At 39.8% G+C, this 13,800-nt stretch overlaps 1 protein-coding gene across 1 annotated transcript in view; it reads left to right on the top strand.

The window, feature by feature from the left end:
- LOC138268264 (ATP-binding cassette sub-family C member 12-like) overlaps positions 1–13,800 on the top strand; it is a 1,444,059-nt gene that overhangs the window by 544,929 nt on the left and 885,330 nt on the right. The window contains exon 8 of the mRNA XM_069217748.1: positions 7,669–7,816. Within this exon, the coding sequence (XP_069073849.1) occupies positions 7,669–7,816 (148 nt within the window). The remainder of the gene's footprint in view (positions 1–7,668; positions 7,817–13,800) is intronic.

Raw genomic sequence — 13,800 nt, 5'->3', positions numbered from 1 at the left:
TTTACTATTTAGTTTGATGGTCCCGGGAATATTAACTTAATCAAATTACATTGTTTTTCGTTTTCTTCCTTTTTTAAAGGCAACACATATTGACAAGCCAAAGTGTAGTAATATAAATTAGAGTTGGTTATTTATGATATGAAGATCTGTATATGCTAGGAGGTTATGTTGTATGGGTTCGTATTTGAATCACTTGTCCATTGTCTCATTTCTATGTCCATGAAGAGACAGTATTTAATGGAGGCTTAGTGGTGGTATTTATCACGTGACCAAGGCTGCTGTGTCAGCTGAAACGCGTTGTGTTTGTATTAAACAAATTTTTGCTTTCCCTGGAGTCCTGAGTGTGCGAGTATTACCTTCTTATTTTTGATTTATGAATTACCGACTTGCTCGTGCCGGTTCTCGCACCACCCCTCTTGGGCCGATTAAGTTCTATTTCGAGCATTTGGATTTATTCATATATATATATATATATATATATATATATATATATATATATATATTTTGTTTTTTTAATCTCCCTTCTTCCACAGAAGACATAGAATAAAGGCGCATTTTTAATGAAAACTACTGATAGTCATAAAGATTAATAGTCATGCTGGCAAGGGGACTGGTAAGCGTAGCTAATGCTGGTGCTATCCTTGATCATGTTAGCCTGATTTTAGTGTGTATGGCCTAGAGATTCAGGACATAACAAAGAAGCATGTCGGGACTCACGTGCCAGGAACAACTCTTGTCATGCGATCACTCAGTTTCGCGTGCATCATTATTAACAGATGCTATCGATAACAATCATCCGTGTCACTATGATTTAAATATATTTCAGGAATGGCGGTCATAGGATAATTTGGTGTAGTCAATTAAAAAGTGGTATAATTCACATAGTTAAATATAACAATGTAACGCACCGCAAGTCAACTACAGCTGATACTGTGCTATTATGTTTGGCGAGGTCCCATGCTGAGGACCCATTCGATGGCTGCCATCCTGGGAAGGAACGGCAGAAATGTCAGGTGGAGTCCAGAAGCACAGAGGGGCTAATCCATGACTCAATTATATCTAGGGCCGTAGGGGGCACCCGAAGAAAATAGAAAAATAAATGTATCGGCGTCAATACTGCCGAATATATCAGGATGGTGTACCTGACGCCAAGTCTAGCAGTATAGCGCCACAAATCAGATCCCTTACACAGTATACTTAAATATTCAAGCGCAGTCCCTCCGCGAACACCTACCCGACAGCCGCCATCCTGGAAGTGAAGAGGGGGTGGCGGCAATGTCAGATAAAGGTCAGTATGTGCAAGGGAACCAATCAAATGATGGTATTAAAATTTAGGGGGAGGGACTAGTACCTCAATAGAACCCAGCTGTCCATGGAAAAGGAACAGTGGGCTCGTGCTTCGCTGAAACCGACAATAATGCGGATCACTAAATTAGTAGTGGTAATACTAGTATGTAAGTGTTTAGACTCAAACATGTCTGGATGTAAGTTTCTGAGAATAGTAGCACATGCTGTAGTCCAAGGTTTATTAGAATAAATTCGGAGACCTTAAATCGTTCAACGATTTAAACTATTGCACATAATCTGGTATGTAAGTTCTAACAAAATTCAGAAAGCCCAAAAGTGATTGAAGCTTTTTTATGGTAAAAGGTGATTGCAAAAGAGCACATTTCCCCAAGAAATGTGGTACTAGGCTTTTGCCTTCATTTGATAATTCATATCCCAAAGATAAAACACTGAGAAAGGTGATTTTAGATTTTGGAAATTGGATTTATAGCCATGGTCACCGAATCCCAGAATTATATACCCCTCTGGCCAAATGCAAGTTTAGGTCATCATCTGTGAGATAAATATCATCAACGTAAGACTTCGCATCGGAGCCTTTTTTTTTTATATCACTTGGGCAGCACACAGACCTGGGCTGTTCTCATAACCCTGTAGCGCTGTAAATCCTGTCAAATTGTAGCTTTCAGGTGCTATATTTTTATAGAAAAAGCCATTGAAAATATCCAATGTAGTTTTATATTTTTTACGGACAATGTTAACTATTAAGCATGTGCTGTGTGAATTTTGTACAGCAAAAGTCTGTGTGTGACTATTTTAAATGTCTGTAGTCTAATACCAAACAATAGGAATGATCAAGTTTAATCAGAGGAACTAATGGATTATTTATAGGGGAGACACAAGGTTCGATCACACTGTGCTATTCTCATTGTGATAGAATCTCCCTAACAGAGTGCTTAGCTTCATGTTTAATGGGGTATTGTGCCTGCACCCGCTGGCTAGACCTTAAAGGTATAATATGATATTTTTCCCAACCCACCTGAATGCAATACGAAGCTGAGGCCTGTGCAAGAGCCCATTCTGCAGCACATGCTGCTTTAGCGTCCTTGGGAACAAGAACAGAAAAGGAAGGCAGTATTATATCTTCCCTTTTTGAGACTAACAAACTCTGACGGCCTATCTGTCTCAGCCAAGAGAATGTCGTATTCATTAGTTAAATTTTTCCAGAATATTACTTTAATAATGCATGGTATATAACCCTCCATTTCTATATCCAAATCATAAAGTCTATCAGGCGGGCTTAGCCACTGATCTGGAGATTCAACCTGTACATAGTCATTAGTCAGTCTCGCCACCAGATACTTTTGAAGAGTCTTGTGAACTATTGTGACCACTGCTGCCCTATCGAGAAGAGTTCTTACCCACGTCTTGTTCAGAAGAAGAGTTCTGAGTATTTGTGGCATATTTAGTTGAATTCCTGCAACATTCTTTGTTTAAATTGTGCTTTTTCTGTAGAAGTTTCTCTTTTTTATGATGAGATCAGAGGAGCTCTGTGAGTTTGTTTTCATTGCACATACTTTTCCTGTCTGCAGTTGCCTCATCCCCCTCTCGCTGACTACTTGTCTGTGGAGTCCTGAAAGGAACAAGAAGGAAATATATAAGAAGACAGATACCTATCAGGCTGTTTAATTGTAACACAGTTATTTAGATTGTTACGGTTTTCGGAAGACCCCAGTTGAGGAAATCCAGTCTGTGTATCCATTTTACCTCTATCTTGATTTTTATCCAGGCACTTTCTAGAAGATACATATGTCTGCTTAGCATTATCAACATCAGATTTTCCTTGAAGTTGTAGCTGGTTAGGCTGGGCTCCCAAACTATCACTGCCTATTGATATATAGGTTTCAGAAATTATTTTAGGTAGCTCGCTTTCCTGATCCACAACAGGAACCAACACAAGTCGTTGGCGTGCTGCCAAAGAAGCTGCCTCCCGTTTGATATTACTTAAAAGTATTGAGGACACTGTGACAAAGTTGCCAATGAGTTTCATCCCCAAATCAAGGGCAGGATTCACTCCATGTTCAGCCTGAATCTGTTTAAGGACTTCAGGTAAAACTGCAACTCATGGTGTTCTATGCATAGTAGTGTAAATGGTAGCAAATACAGTGCCCCTTGTATTACACTCCTCAACTCCTCAACAGGGAAAACCATTCCAAGTGGAAAACGCATAGTTAGAATTCAAAATTTATCTTGGGGTCACATATGGGGAAACTGCTTCAAGCTGATTTGTTTCTGTGCAATCCAAAATGGAATTTCATCAGGTTTGATAGGGATTTTACCCATAATGTCATTAATAGTAACTGGACTAATAGCGGGCAAGCTAACTGCACCTGCCCAGTTCGAAGAGCCTTGGCTGAGGCAGTTGTTAATGAACGCATAATGTACTGCCTCAGACATCGATACAGCCTAACCAAATGGTTTAATAGAGCAAGTATTTCACACTGGTTTAAATTATCTGAATGTGGATAAGGCATATAGCCTGCTAAGACTGGCCAGGTTGCCCCTTCATTACTGAGAAGACCCAGTCTTACATTTTGAACTGCATGTGATGTTCCTGGTAAGTCAAAGGCATTTATAAATATTTATAAGGTCTATGTAGAACCAGAACTGCAGCCACAGTCCATGTGTGAAACGTTTGTGAAGTGGCATCAACTGCAGGAAAATCAACCCAGGAATAAAAAACTTCAGATTTATAAGCTTTGCATTCCTTAGCCACGAAGGTAACATCTCCACTGCCATTGGCAAGCCTGTAGTTATTTAAATAATTAGTGATTGCTTGTCTGCAATTAACAGCAGTAACCACTCATTGCGCCATATTTAATTAATCAAATTCAAAGAAAGTAAACCAAATATGGGGGCAGTCCTTAAAAAATCAAGCTTGATCAACCTACCGACCTAAATCTTCATTACCGTTGACGTCTCCATATAAAGATGAAAAAGGAACCTATTGCACACGCAAGAAAACTACTCAGGAGACCTATTAATAGGTATCCAACCTAAAACTATGGTGTCACCATGTTATACGGGTGCTACGAATTTAGTAGGATGGTGTATTAGGATAACAAAATGTTCACATTATAGAGACTGTGTCTACTTATACTATCAGTAAATATTGGTTTATTAGGCTAGCTGACAGTACCACATCTAAAAGCCCTAAACTTTCAGGTTAGTAGAAGTTGTCAGTAACCACGAACATGACCACTCTGATTCCCAAGGAATTTGGGGGTCAGACATAACCTCCTTTGATTATCACTTTTGCATGCTCAAGGTGTCACAAATAAAAGATACAAAAATAAGTTTTTAAATATTTATTGAAAAATCTTATCCTTGTAAATAAAACATGTGCTGCGATTACTAAGCAGATGAGATAAATTATTGTAATAAGAAGTATTAAAATGGTGAAAGCACAAAAATGGAATTGAATGATCTAACCAGCCTTTAGTGCATTAACAAATGCATCCGTCTAAGTGTGCAGGCCTGAACACTTTTCTGCATGGATATCTTCCTGCTCAGGGTGAAGGTCAATGCCTGCTGGGCTGCATGTCAGTCGCAACTCACAGCAGTTCCATGATAATCTTGGCATGAAGTGCCTCTCACCGAGATCAGCACGCATGCTGTTTAAACAATCAAAAACATCATCCTTATCGTACTGTGCCAGAGATGCAGAACAGTGTCTTTAGTTAGTTTAGGGAAAAAGAGTCCTATTCTATGAGCACAAAATAACAAGGGCATTGTGTTGTAATTGTACAACCCTGGAACTAATTTGGAGTCTACAGGACGACAATGCCTACCAAGAATAAATGTGTGTGTGGCGCATTCTCATATTATTGAAAAACATGTTAAACGACCATTAGAAATAGAAGCTAAGTTACAAAGGAAAGCTAAAATGGAGGCTAAATGTAAGCTCTACAAAACCTGGGCTCCGAGGCGGGCCTATGTCTTCTGAGCCAGGTATGGTAACACTCCCAACCAAAGAATGGTGTTCCACCTCTGGTTCAGTCAACATAAAGTACATTTTTACAATGCTAACTTTCAATTCAAGTTATAAAAAAAAGATTTCACCATTGAATCAGATTTTGAAAATTAAGTAAGAAACCGCTTTGAAGGACTTTACTAGCATTTTTCTAGAGAGTGATACGAAACTCAATATTTTAATCACACCGAGGCCTATCCTATTGAAAATGTAGCTGGTCCTACACAGTAAACAGCTTTTAGGCCTACTGTCACTGTGAAGGCATACTCTTTAAATACATAGCGTGCCACATTTTATGTAATAGGCACCCTGTTTTATTGGATTACAAATTACACTTAAATGGTGATCTTATTAATATAAAAGAATAGTTTTCCCTACATGGCAAAGGAACGTTTCCTGGCAATGTGTTTCTGCAGTGTATTTAAACTATGTTCTAGCCAGAGGACAGTGGTGATCCTGGCAGCAGTGTATGTTTATTATATATGTGGGTGGTGTAAATATACCCTGCAGTGCACATATGACATCTCATCCCATAGGTGCATTTCGTGCGGCATTTACTATGGCCTTCCAGGAAAGTTAAATAAATCAATTGGGTGAAATAATTTTTACCAAAATTATTTTAGGGCAAGAACACTCATGTTGGCACTGATTAGCAGTGTGACAGGGCACAGAGTCCTAATACTAGTAAAAATAAAGTTCAGAAAAAGATTAAATGTCTGGAGTGACCATGCAGAAAATGTGACTTTTCTACAATTCTTCACTAACTGACTAATTGTGCTTCACATCCAGAGAAATTGCAGATAATGGTCAGAGGATGGTGCTCAGCATGCTGGAGTTTTGCACATACATCTTAGGTGCTGCCTTGGCCCTGTTAACCCATATGATTGACCATTATTGATACTAATCTGGGGTTATTGTGTTAAATGCACTGTTTTTGTGGTTACTGGTCAGGGGATAATGCTTTATGTACATATTGGGGCTTTACAAACACTGGCATTAGTATAGTGCTTTATATGGTGTGATTGATGCTGGCCTCAAAGGAGTACTTTGCGCACATTAGGATTAGATATTACCCCAAGGATTGTGCTCTACATACATTTGTTTCATAGATACTGTCAAATTATAGTTCTTTCCTGCTCAGGCATTGTGGGATGGTGCTTTAGGAAGAGTGGGAAATGGGCTGCTGATGTAGCTTTTCATACTGGAGCTAAACAGTCCCAGCTACTATACTTTAAACACTGAGTGTAAGAAATTGAGTTGTTGGTTGACTGGGGTGTGAACCCTGGTCAAGCAACAGTCACAGTCCCTAGCTGGGTGAACCGCAAAAAGTCACAAAATTAACCTGTGCTTAACACTGGATAACTTGGCACAAAACACAGTCAGGCTTAACTTAGAGGCATTGTGTAAAGTATTTATGCAGCACACAAACAGTAATAAAGTGAAAACACAACAAGAAAAATACCAAACTGGAGAACTGATTATTATTATTATTTTTTATTAAAAACTTGCACCTAAAAGTTCAAACCTCCAACTATGGGCATCTAGTCGTGTGAGACTAGGTAAAAGTAGAAATGAGGATGGTGCTTTATGAATTGCGGATTCTGGGCAGAGATGCTGCTACTGAATTATGGACACTGACCTGATGGAAGATCACTTGTCTGTGAAGCTTAGTATTTTGGGGAATTGTTGTTACTGAGCCTGGGAAAGTGCTTTTATGAATTGTGGACAATTGTGCAGGGATGGGACTTTGTAAATTGTGCATACTGATGTGAAATACGCATTGTGGACTGGGGATGGTGCTTTAACAATTTTGGATACTGACTTAGGGATTGTGCTTTATGAATTATGGATGCTGTTCTGAGGATGGTGTTTTGTGAATTGTGGATTCTGGCCCAGGGATGGTGCTTTATGATCTATGGATACTGACCTGACTATTGTGTTTTACATACTAAGGGAAAGACTAGGAATAATGGAAATGGCTTTAGGTCTTTATATAAAATGTCATACTAAAAGCTGCCCTTTTAATAGTACCTTCCATTTTGGCACCTTGTGTTGATTCTTCTTCACTACGACAAAGTCTAGGGTCCTATCATATCTAGTATATTTCATAAACTAGGCTTTAAGACAAAGTATTTAGTAGCATTTTTTACCATTGTTTCTTTTATGTGGTATTTTGTCTATGCCCTTCTGGAGAGGATCGAGATAAAGCCTTCACTCACTAGCTAGGTACAAATCAGGACTGTTTGCATTTTTATTCCATCAAGTCGAACAAACAGATCATGTACAGTTACAATTTCATGTGATAGGACCATGAAACCTCAAAGAACTAACTAATGATTTATTTTTTTCAGATGCTCATGGCGAAGCTTACTCTATTGTTCCGAACAAAAGCCATTGACGTGACTGATCGGCGTGTGCGAACCATGAATGAAGTCTTAACTTGCATAAAATTAATTAAAATGTACGCTTGGGAAAAGTCATTTGCAAAAACGATACAAGGTAAGCAAAGTATATTGATTAGAAGGGTTTTCACATAGTTAAAGGCCAAAATCTTTAAGAATTGTGTCAGTCAGTGGCATAATGAAACTTGATGGGGCCTCCTGCAAAGTACATTGAGGGCCCCTCTGCAAAGAATATTGAGCACACCCCACTGGAGCCCTCAGGCCAGGGGCCTGCCGTCAGTGCATAGTGCCAGCCAATGTGCTGCGTGTGACTGTGCACAAGTGCAAACTAATTGGTCCCAGACACAGTCAGTGAACATTGCTGAGGGGGCCCTCTGGAGCTCGGGGCCCCGCTGCACCTCTAATGTTGCACCAATGGTGTAGGGTCTTCATTTTATGGAATGCTGCAGTTTGGAAATCACGTACAGTGCTTGCTATCTTTAATAACCTCCCTATTTCAGTAAACATACACAAACTAGGAAAGGTTCCTGAAGGCACAGGACTGCCACAAAAGTAGATATAAACTTTAAGGGAATGTGTGATAGGACTGTCATGCATTGACAAGGTACACTAAGGGCCAGATTTACAAGAAACTGGCGCAGTGAGATGCTGGACCAAAATTAGCAGTGCTACGCTACTTTTGAAACTCAGGAATGCACTGTATTTACAAGATTACAGCGCACCCCTGTGTTTCCCCTGCGCTGGTGCTAAATTAAATAGCCTGTGCCAACGCAGGCATCATTGCACCATAGTGCAAGGGTGTCTGCGTTGAGGGGTGTGATTATTTATGTGCAGGAAGGTGTCCCTTCCTGCACATAAACAATCATCCATGGCATTTTGCTTCTTCTATGTATGCTGCAGAATGCAGCACACATAGAAACAGCAAAAATGAGGAGGAATAAAAGTATTCCTCCTTACTGTGCCACGCAAACGCCACCCCTGGGGTGGGATTAGATTTTGGCGCTGCCTCAGATTTACAAATTCTTGTAAATCTGGGGCAGCATCAAAAGCAAGAATGCCCACTGCAACACCCATTGCATGCCTCTCTGATGCAGAAAACGGCATCAGAGAGGCCCAAATTTACAAGGAGACGTAAAGCCACAAAAGTGGCCTTACACCTCCTTGTAAATATGGAGAGGTGGTTAGCACCGCCGGAGCGCTGCAAAAAGTGATACTCCGGTGGCACTAGGGCCTTGTTAATCTGGCCCTAAATATTTTAACCATGCACACTTTTAGTGAAATATATTTGCCTTCTTTACCAGAAAATACATTTCTACCAATGTACATTATGGAAGCAAATAAATTGGCAGGAGAAAAGGCCAATACAATTTGCCAGGAGTGGCTTGCAATACTAAAAAGGGGTGGTGCGCGCGTGGGTGAGGGCATGTGGGGGGAAATAATTTAAAAGAAAAACGTACCTGTGCCGCCTCCACTCCTCTCCTGCATGGACAGGCTCCCAGCCTGCTCTGCGGCCAATCCTGACACTGCTCAGAGCAGCATTAGGATTGTCTGGGAGCGCCCAGCCAGGGCGCGCCCAGGCAGACTAGGAACCTGGGCCTACTTTCTTCAGCCCAGCAACACAGTGCCAGGCTGGAGAGAGCACACTGCGCATGTATGTTTGGCTGGGTAAACATACATGCGCACTCCCTCTCAGTGCTCGTCACAGCCTGTGTCCCCATCCCTTTTACCAAAAAACAATACTAAACATAGTTTTATTGTCGTTTTTTGGTAAATTGTTTGCAGCTGCTGGCTAAGCGGCGATGCTCCTCCGCCCAAGCGGAAGAGATGCACCTGCAATTCGCCCATTTTCTCATAAAATCAAAGCCCTGCACTTACTTAACCAATTGTATATTGGTCAATTGTTCGCAGTTTACAAACCCAAAAGGACATTTTTCAGAGTCCACTCTGTGTCTGTATGCAGAATGAAGCTATGTACCTGGTTTCCAAGAAACTGTGCTTTCTGCATTAACTCTGCAACACTGTTCATTAGTGTTTTACTTTTGGACTGGACGTACCTTAGTGAGATTCAGAGGGATAGATCTCAAATTTACCAACTAGAAAAAAATGAATTGCAGGGTGGAGGTGTGAGGTGACCAAGGTTTGCGATGGACTCTTTCCATGAGGAACAGCATCAGTATTGATCTGCATTAGGTAGACCACTGTCTAAAGTGGCACAATGGGGACAAAACAATGAATTGGAATGCTGCCATGAGAAAATGCCACTGGTTAGTCTATTTACAAACATTAGTCCCATCGCCTTTTCCAAGCTCCGGTTCAGCTACAGAATATGCTCATATTAAAAACCCACATGACTGTTGTACTGTTATTGTCTTGAGAGTATAGGATGCATAGTCTACGTTTGTAGACATGACTCGCAGAGCATTATCTATTAGGTAGGTGTAAGAATAACACTTGCACACTCATGGAATAGATCTTTCTGAATTAGGAAATATTGTTTTCTATGAATAATTACATATTAGCCCTGGAAAATAATGGGTAAACCATTCCTCTGTCTGGAGTGAGACACAAACATTTACAGAAAAGTGTTTCTGAAACAAGTTTTGATATTCAGGTATAATCCACATTGCAGACAAGAGTAAGACACATCTACTCATAAAAATCTTTGTGCACCAGGCCATAAACGTTTAGATTCAGGAGATTTCAATAACATGGAAAATGTGAAAAGACCTCTCCTAACAAGTAATGCAGTCTTACCATTTTGTTAAAACACTACGTGAAGTTCCCCTATAATTAGTCTAACACTGCAACTGCTTCATCATTGATTACACCCCTGTGGCTTAGGTCTAATTGATGCTCATATTAACTGTTTAAGCTTCAAATTTAATGACCTAGCATGCTGGTTTACATTTGTAATTGTTTTGTTTTGCATGTTATGTATAATGTTTAATTAGGATAGTTGGGAATTCAGATTGTTAAGCTATAGAAAAGAGCTGATTACTTGAAGAACATGTCAACTTAGATTTTGCACGTGTTCCACGTTTAAGTATCAGAAACCTACCTTGTGAGCAACAAGATGTACTAGACTTAGTAATATTTAAAAACAGAGTTTGCTGGCTGTCAGAAAGGGTTACTTTGACAGGTTTGGTAGTATGTGTTTAGAATGCTGCAGTCAAGCTATGCATAGTCATTCTGAAGCCATATTTCTAGGCCCACTCTCTGTCTAGTCTAATATCTGCTGCAGTGGCATTTAACTCCCAGGCCCTCTGTACATGTTTTAGACCATATGCTATGACAAATTAAGAAATTCAGTGAGGGGAAGCCAATTTCACCATGTTTAAAATGGGAGCACACATGCTTTACTCTTGTTTAGCATGGGTAACAATGAAGATAATTCTAAGGCCAACAATAATAGAGTTCAGAAAAGCCCAAAAATCTGGGGTAACTATGCAGAAAAGGCAGATTTTCTACACTCTCCTTCTTTGAAATCATATTCTTGCAACCGATCAATAAGTATGAACACACTGTCATTTTTTACACCTAGTCATTCAATAACCACAAAGAAAAGGGAGTAAAAGTACAAGAGGGTTTCCATGAGAGCACAGACTAACCCACATAACCAGCAATAACCAATAACAACTGGATTAACCACTAGAGTAGCATGCTACCTGCTGTCAGCTTTTCCAGTAACTTAACAGAGTTAGTGTTCTATAAATTACAATGCAACAGAAGGGAATATACAGAGTTTGAGTTTAAGTCTGAAGGACATTCCTAGCAAAAGCTTGGAAAATGTGATCTAGGCCTAAATGCCACATAGTTAAACACAGCTGTCTACAGCCTCTGCTCAAAATCTGGAGTTTCCTGTCTATGAACTATCTTTAAATATAAGAGCCTGCTTTAGAGTTCAGTGAATGTGGATCTGTGTACCTGTCCACTGAAATGGAGGTCTGTCCCTCAGATTTAGAGTATGGAGGATTTATGGATGAAAGTGCATCTACCATCTACAGCCTCCACCATATTGTCCTTGTTGTTGTGACAGCAATGTACCATAAACGCAACAGAGGGAGCAACATAATGCCACTACTCTGACTGCCTTATTTAAAGTATATTTTCCATTGATGGACACATGGCGGTTCATCTCACACACCTGTGCTGTAGAAAAGAGCATCAATAGCCAAACCCTAGCCACAACAGCCATAAAACCTATAACATGTCCCTACTTATCCGTGCTGTGGGACTCTATCAGTTGCGGATGCACAATAACACAATGCACAACAAAAGAGAAGGAAAGTATAACTTTTCAAAGTATTGTGAATGCACTATAGTAACATCCAAAGACACTAAAATAAATGTAATATACATGAAACTATAACAAACAGCAATTTATCTTGTCTACCTGACTGGGCAGATGTCTCCCACTACATATCCATATTAAATCCTCACCTAATACATTTTTACTGCCACCCATGTCTCAAGTCAGTAAGTGAATGCATATTTTATATAAAACAAAATGGTTAGACAAGCATATAGGCAATACTCTATAAACTGTGTTGCATTTTTTACTATATGAATTAATATTATTAAAATCTGGAACTTTGAGTATTTTAAATAAATCTCACAACTATTTTGAGATTATCTTTGATCTCACTTTACCTATTTACCCCATATACCACAATCACATGATTTAAACATGTCATCTTTGTTCATATGTCCTCAACCCAATCATTGATATGTTATATCTTTAAATGTGACTGATAATACCAAGATCAGGACACACACTCACATGCCAGACATTTCACTCATATGCATAACCTAGGTGTAGGCATACATAATATATTTCATGGACTATAAGTGAACCCCCATATCCGAGGGTATTCATACATTTAATCACAAAAATAATAAAGTTAAATGTAGTCATGCACATTCCCACTCTGAATGCAACACACACTAGACCCTCACAACAATACTCCCACTTCTTTTGACATACATGGGAAGGGGAATGAACTACATCTTTGACAATATAAGAAACAAGAAATCACAAGACTTGCAAATGGAAGTGAATGGTTAACATGATCAACATAATGGAATATTCAATCACTTATGGAAAACATTCTAACATTTAAAAAAAACTAACTATATCTGCAAGTAAACAACAGACCAGATGCAAACAATTCAACTCTAACATTTTATAAAATGAAATAAAAAGAAACTCAAAATGTTCTTTCTCTCTGTTGATTAAAGTCTTTAAAATACAATTGCAATGAAAATCCAGGGTTACCGAAGTAAAAATAGTGCTGTATTGCTGTCTACATTTTGGGGTCGAGGCCTTCATCTTGCCTCTATATCATGCTAGTAGTGTCCTCCTTATGAGGCTCTCTGGTCTTCAGGAAACCTACTTTTAGGGATTGAGTGGGGTTTTCAAGATTTTTATTTTTATTTTTATAGAGAAGAGCAGGACCAGGAGGCTCTGAGGAATTACAACTGGAATGGTGAGGTTTTTAGGTATTGGAGTGTTTTAGTGTATGGGGTGATTTTGGGACAGGCTGCACAGTGAGGGGAGGTGGTGGAATTAGATCAGCAGGAGAAATTGTGGGTGGGCTTTGGAATGGCTCAAGGATTTGAATGGGGGCAGGTTGTGGAATGGGAACAGAGGTTTGAAGCCAAGGATGCCAAGATGGCCGTCAATAAAAGAAAGCAAGTGAAGAGAGCAAGCGAAGGTGAGGGCAAAGCTGCGCTGAAACTTGAGGACTGTGATAGGCATTAACAGACAGTACCAGTCAGAGTGCAGAAGCTGCCAGCTTAGAAGCTGGAGCGGCTTCTACCGGGGGCATGCCTGTCATTTACCTCGCTCACGACTCCGCTTTTTAACACTCACCTCATTCACCCACAAGCTGCCTCCGAACACAAGGGGCCCCAACCACGGCCCGACACATCATCATAAGGGAAATGATAACACAATAATTGAGCTGTCTTCAACTTTGAAGCCAGTGGATACAGTGGAAGACCCAATGTCAACATTTGCCCTTGCAAACTCAATGGCCATCAACTCAACCCCAGCAATCCTTCATCACTGGACCACTGAGG

Source organism: Pleurodeles waltl, chromosome 12 (genome assembly GCF_031143425.1).
Source record: "Pleurodeles waltl isolate 20211129_DDA chromosome 12, aPleWal1.hap1.20221129, whole genome shotgun sequence".
NCBI classification, from domain to species: domain Eukaryota; kingdom Metazoa; phylum Chordata; class Amphibia; order Caudata; family Salamandridae; genus Pleurodeles; species Pleurodeles waltl.
Note: the sequence above shows the minus strand (reverse complement) of the source record. Positions and strands in the feature narration are given on the sequence as shown.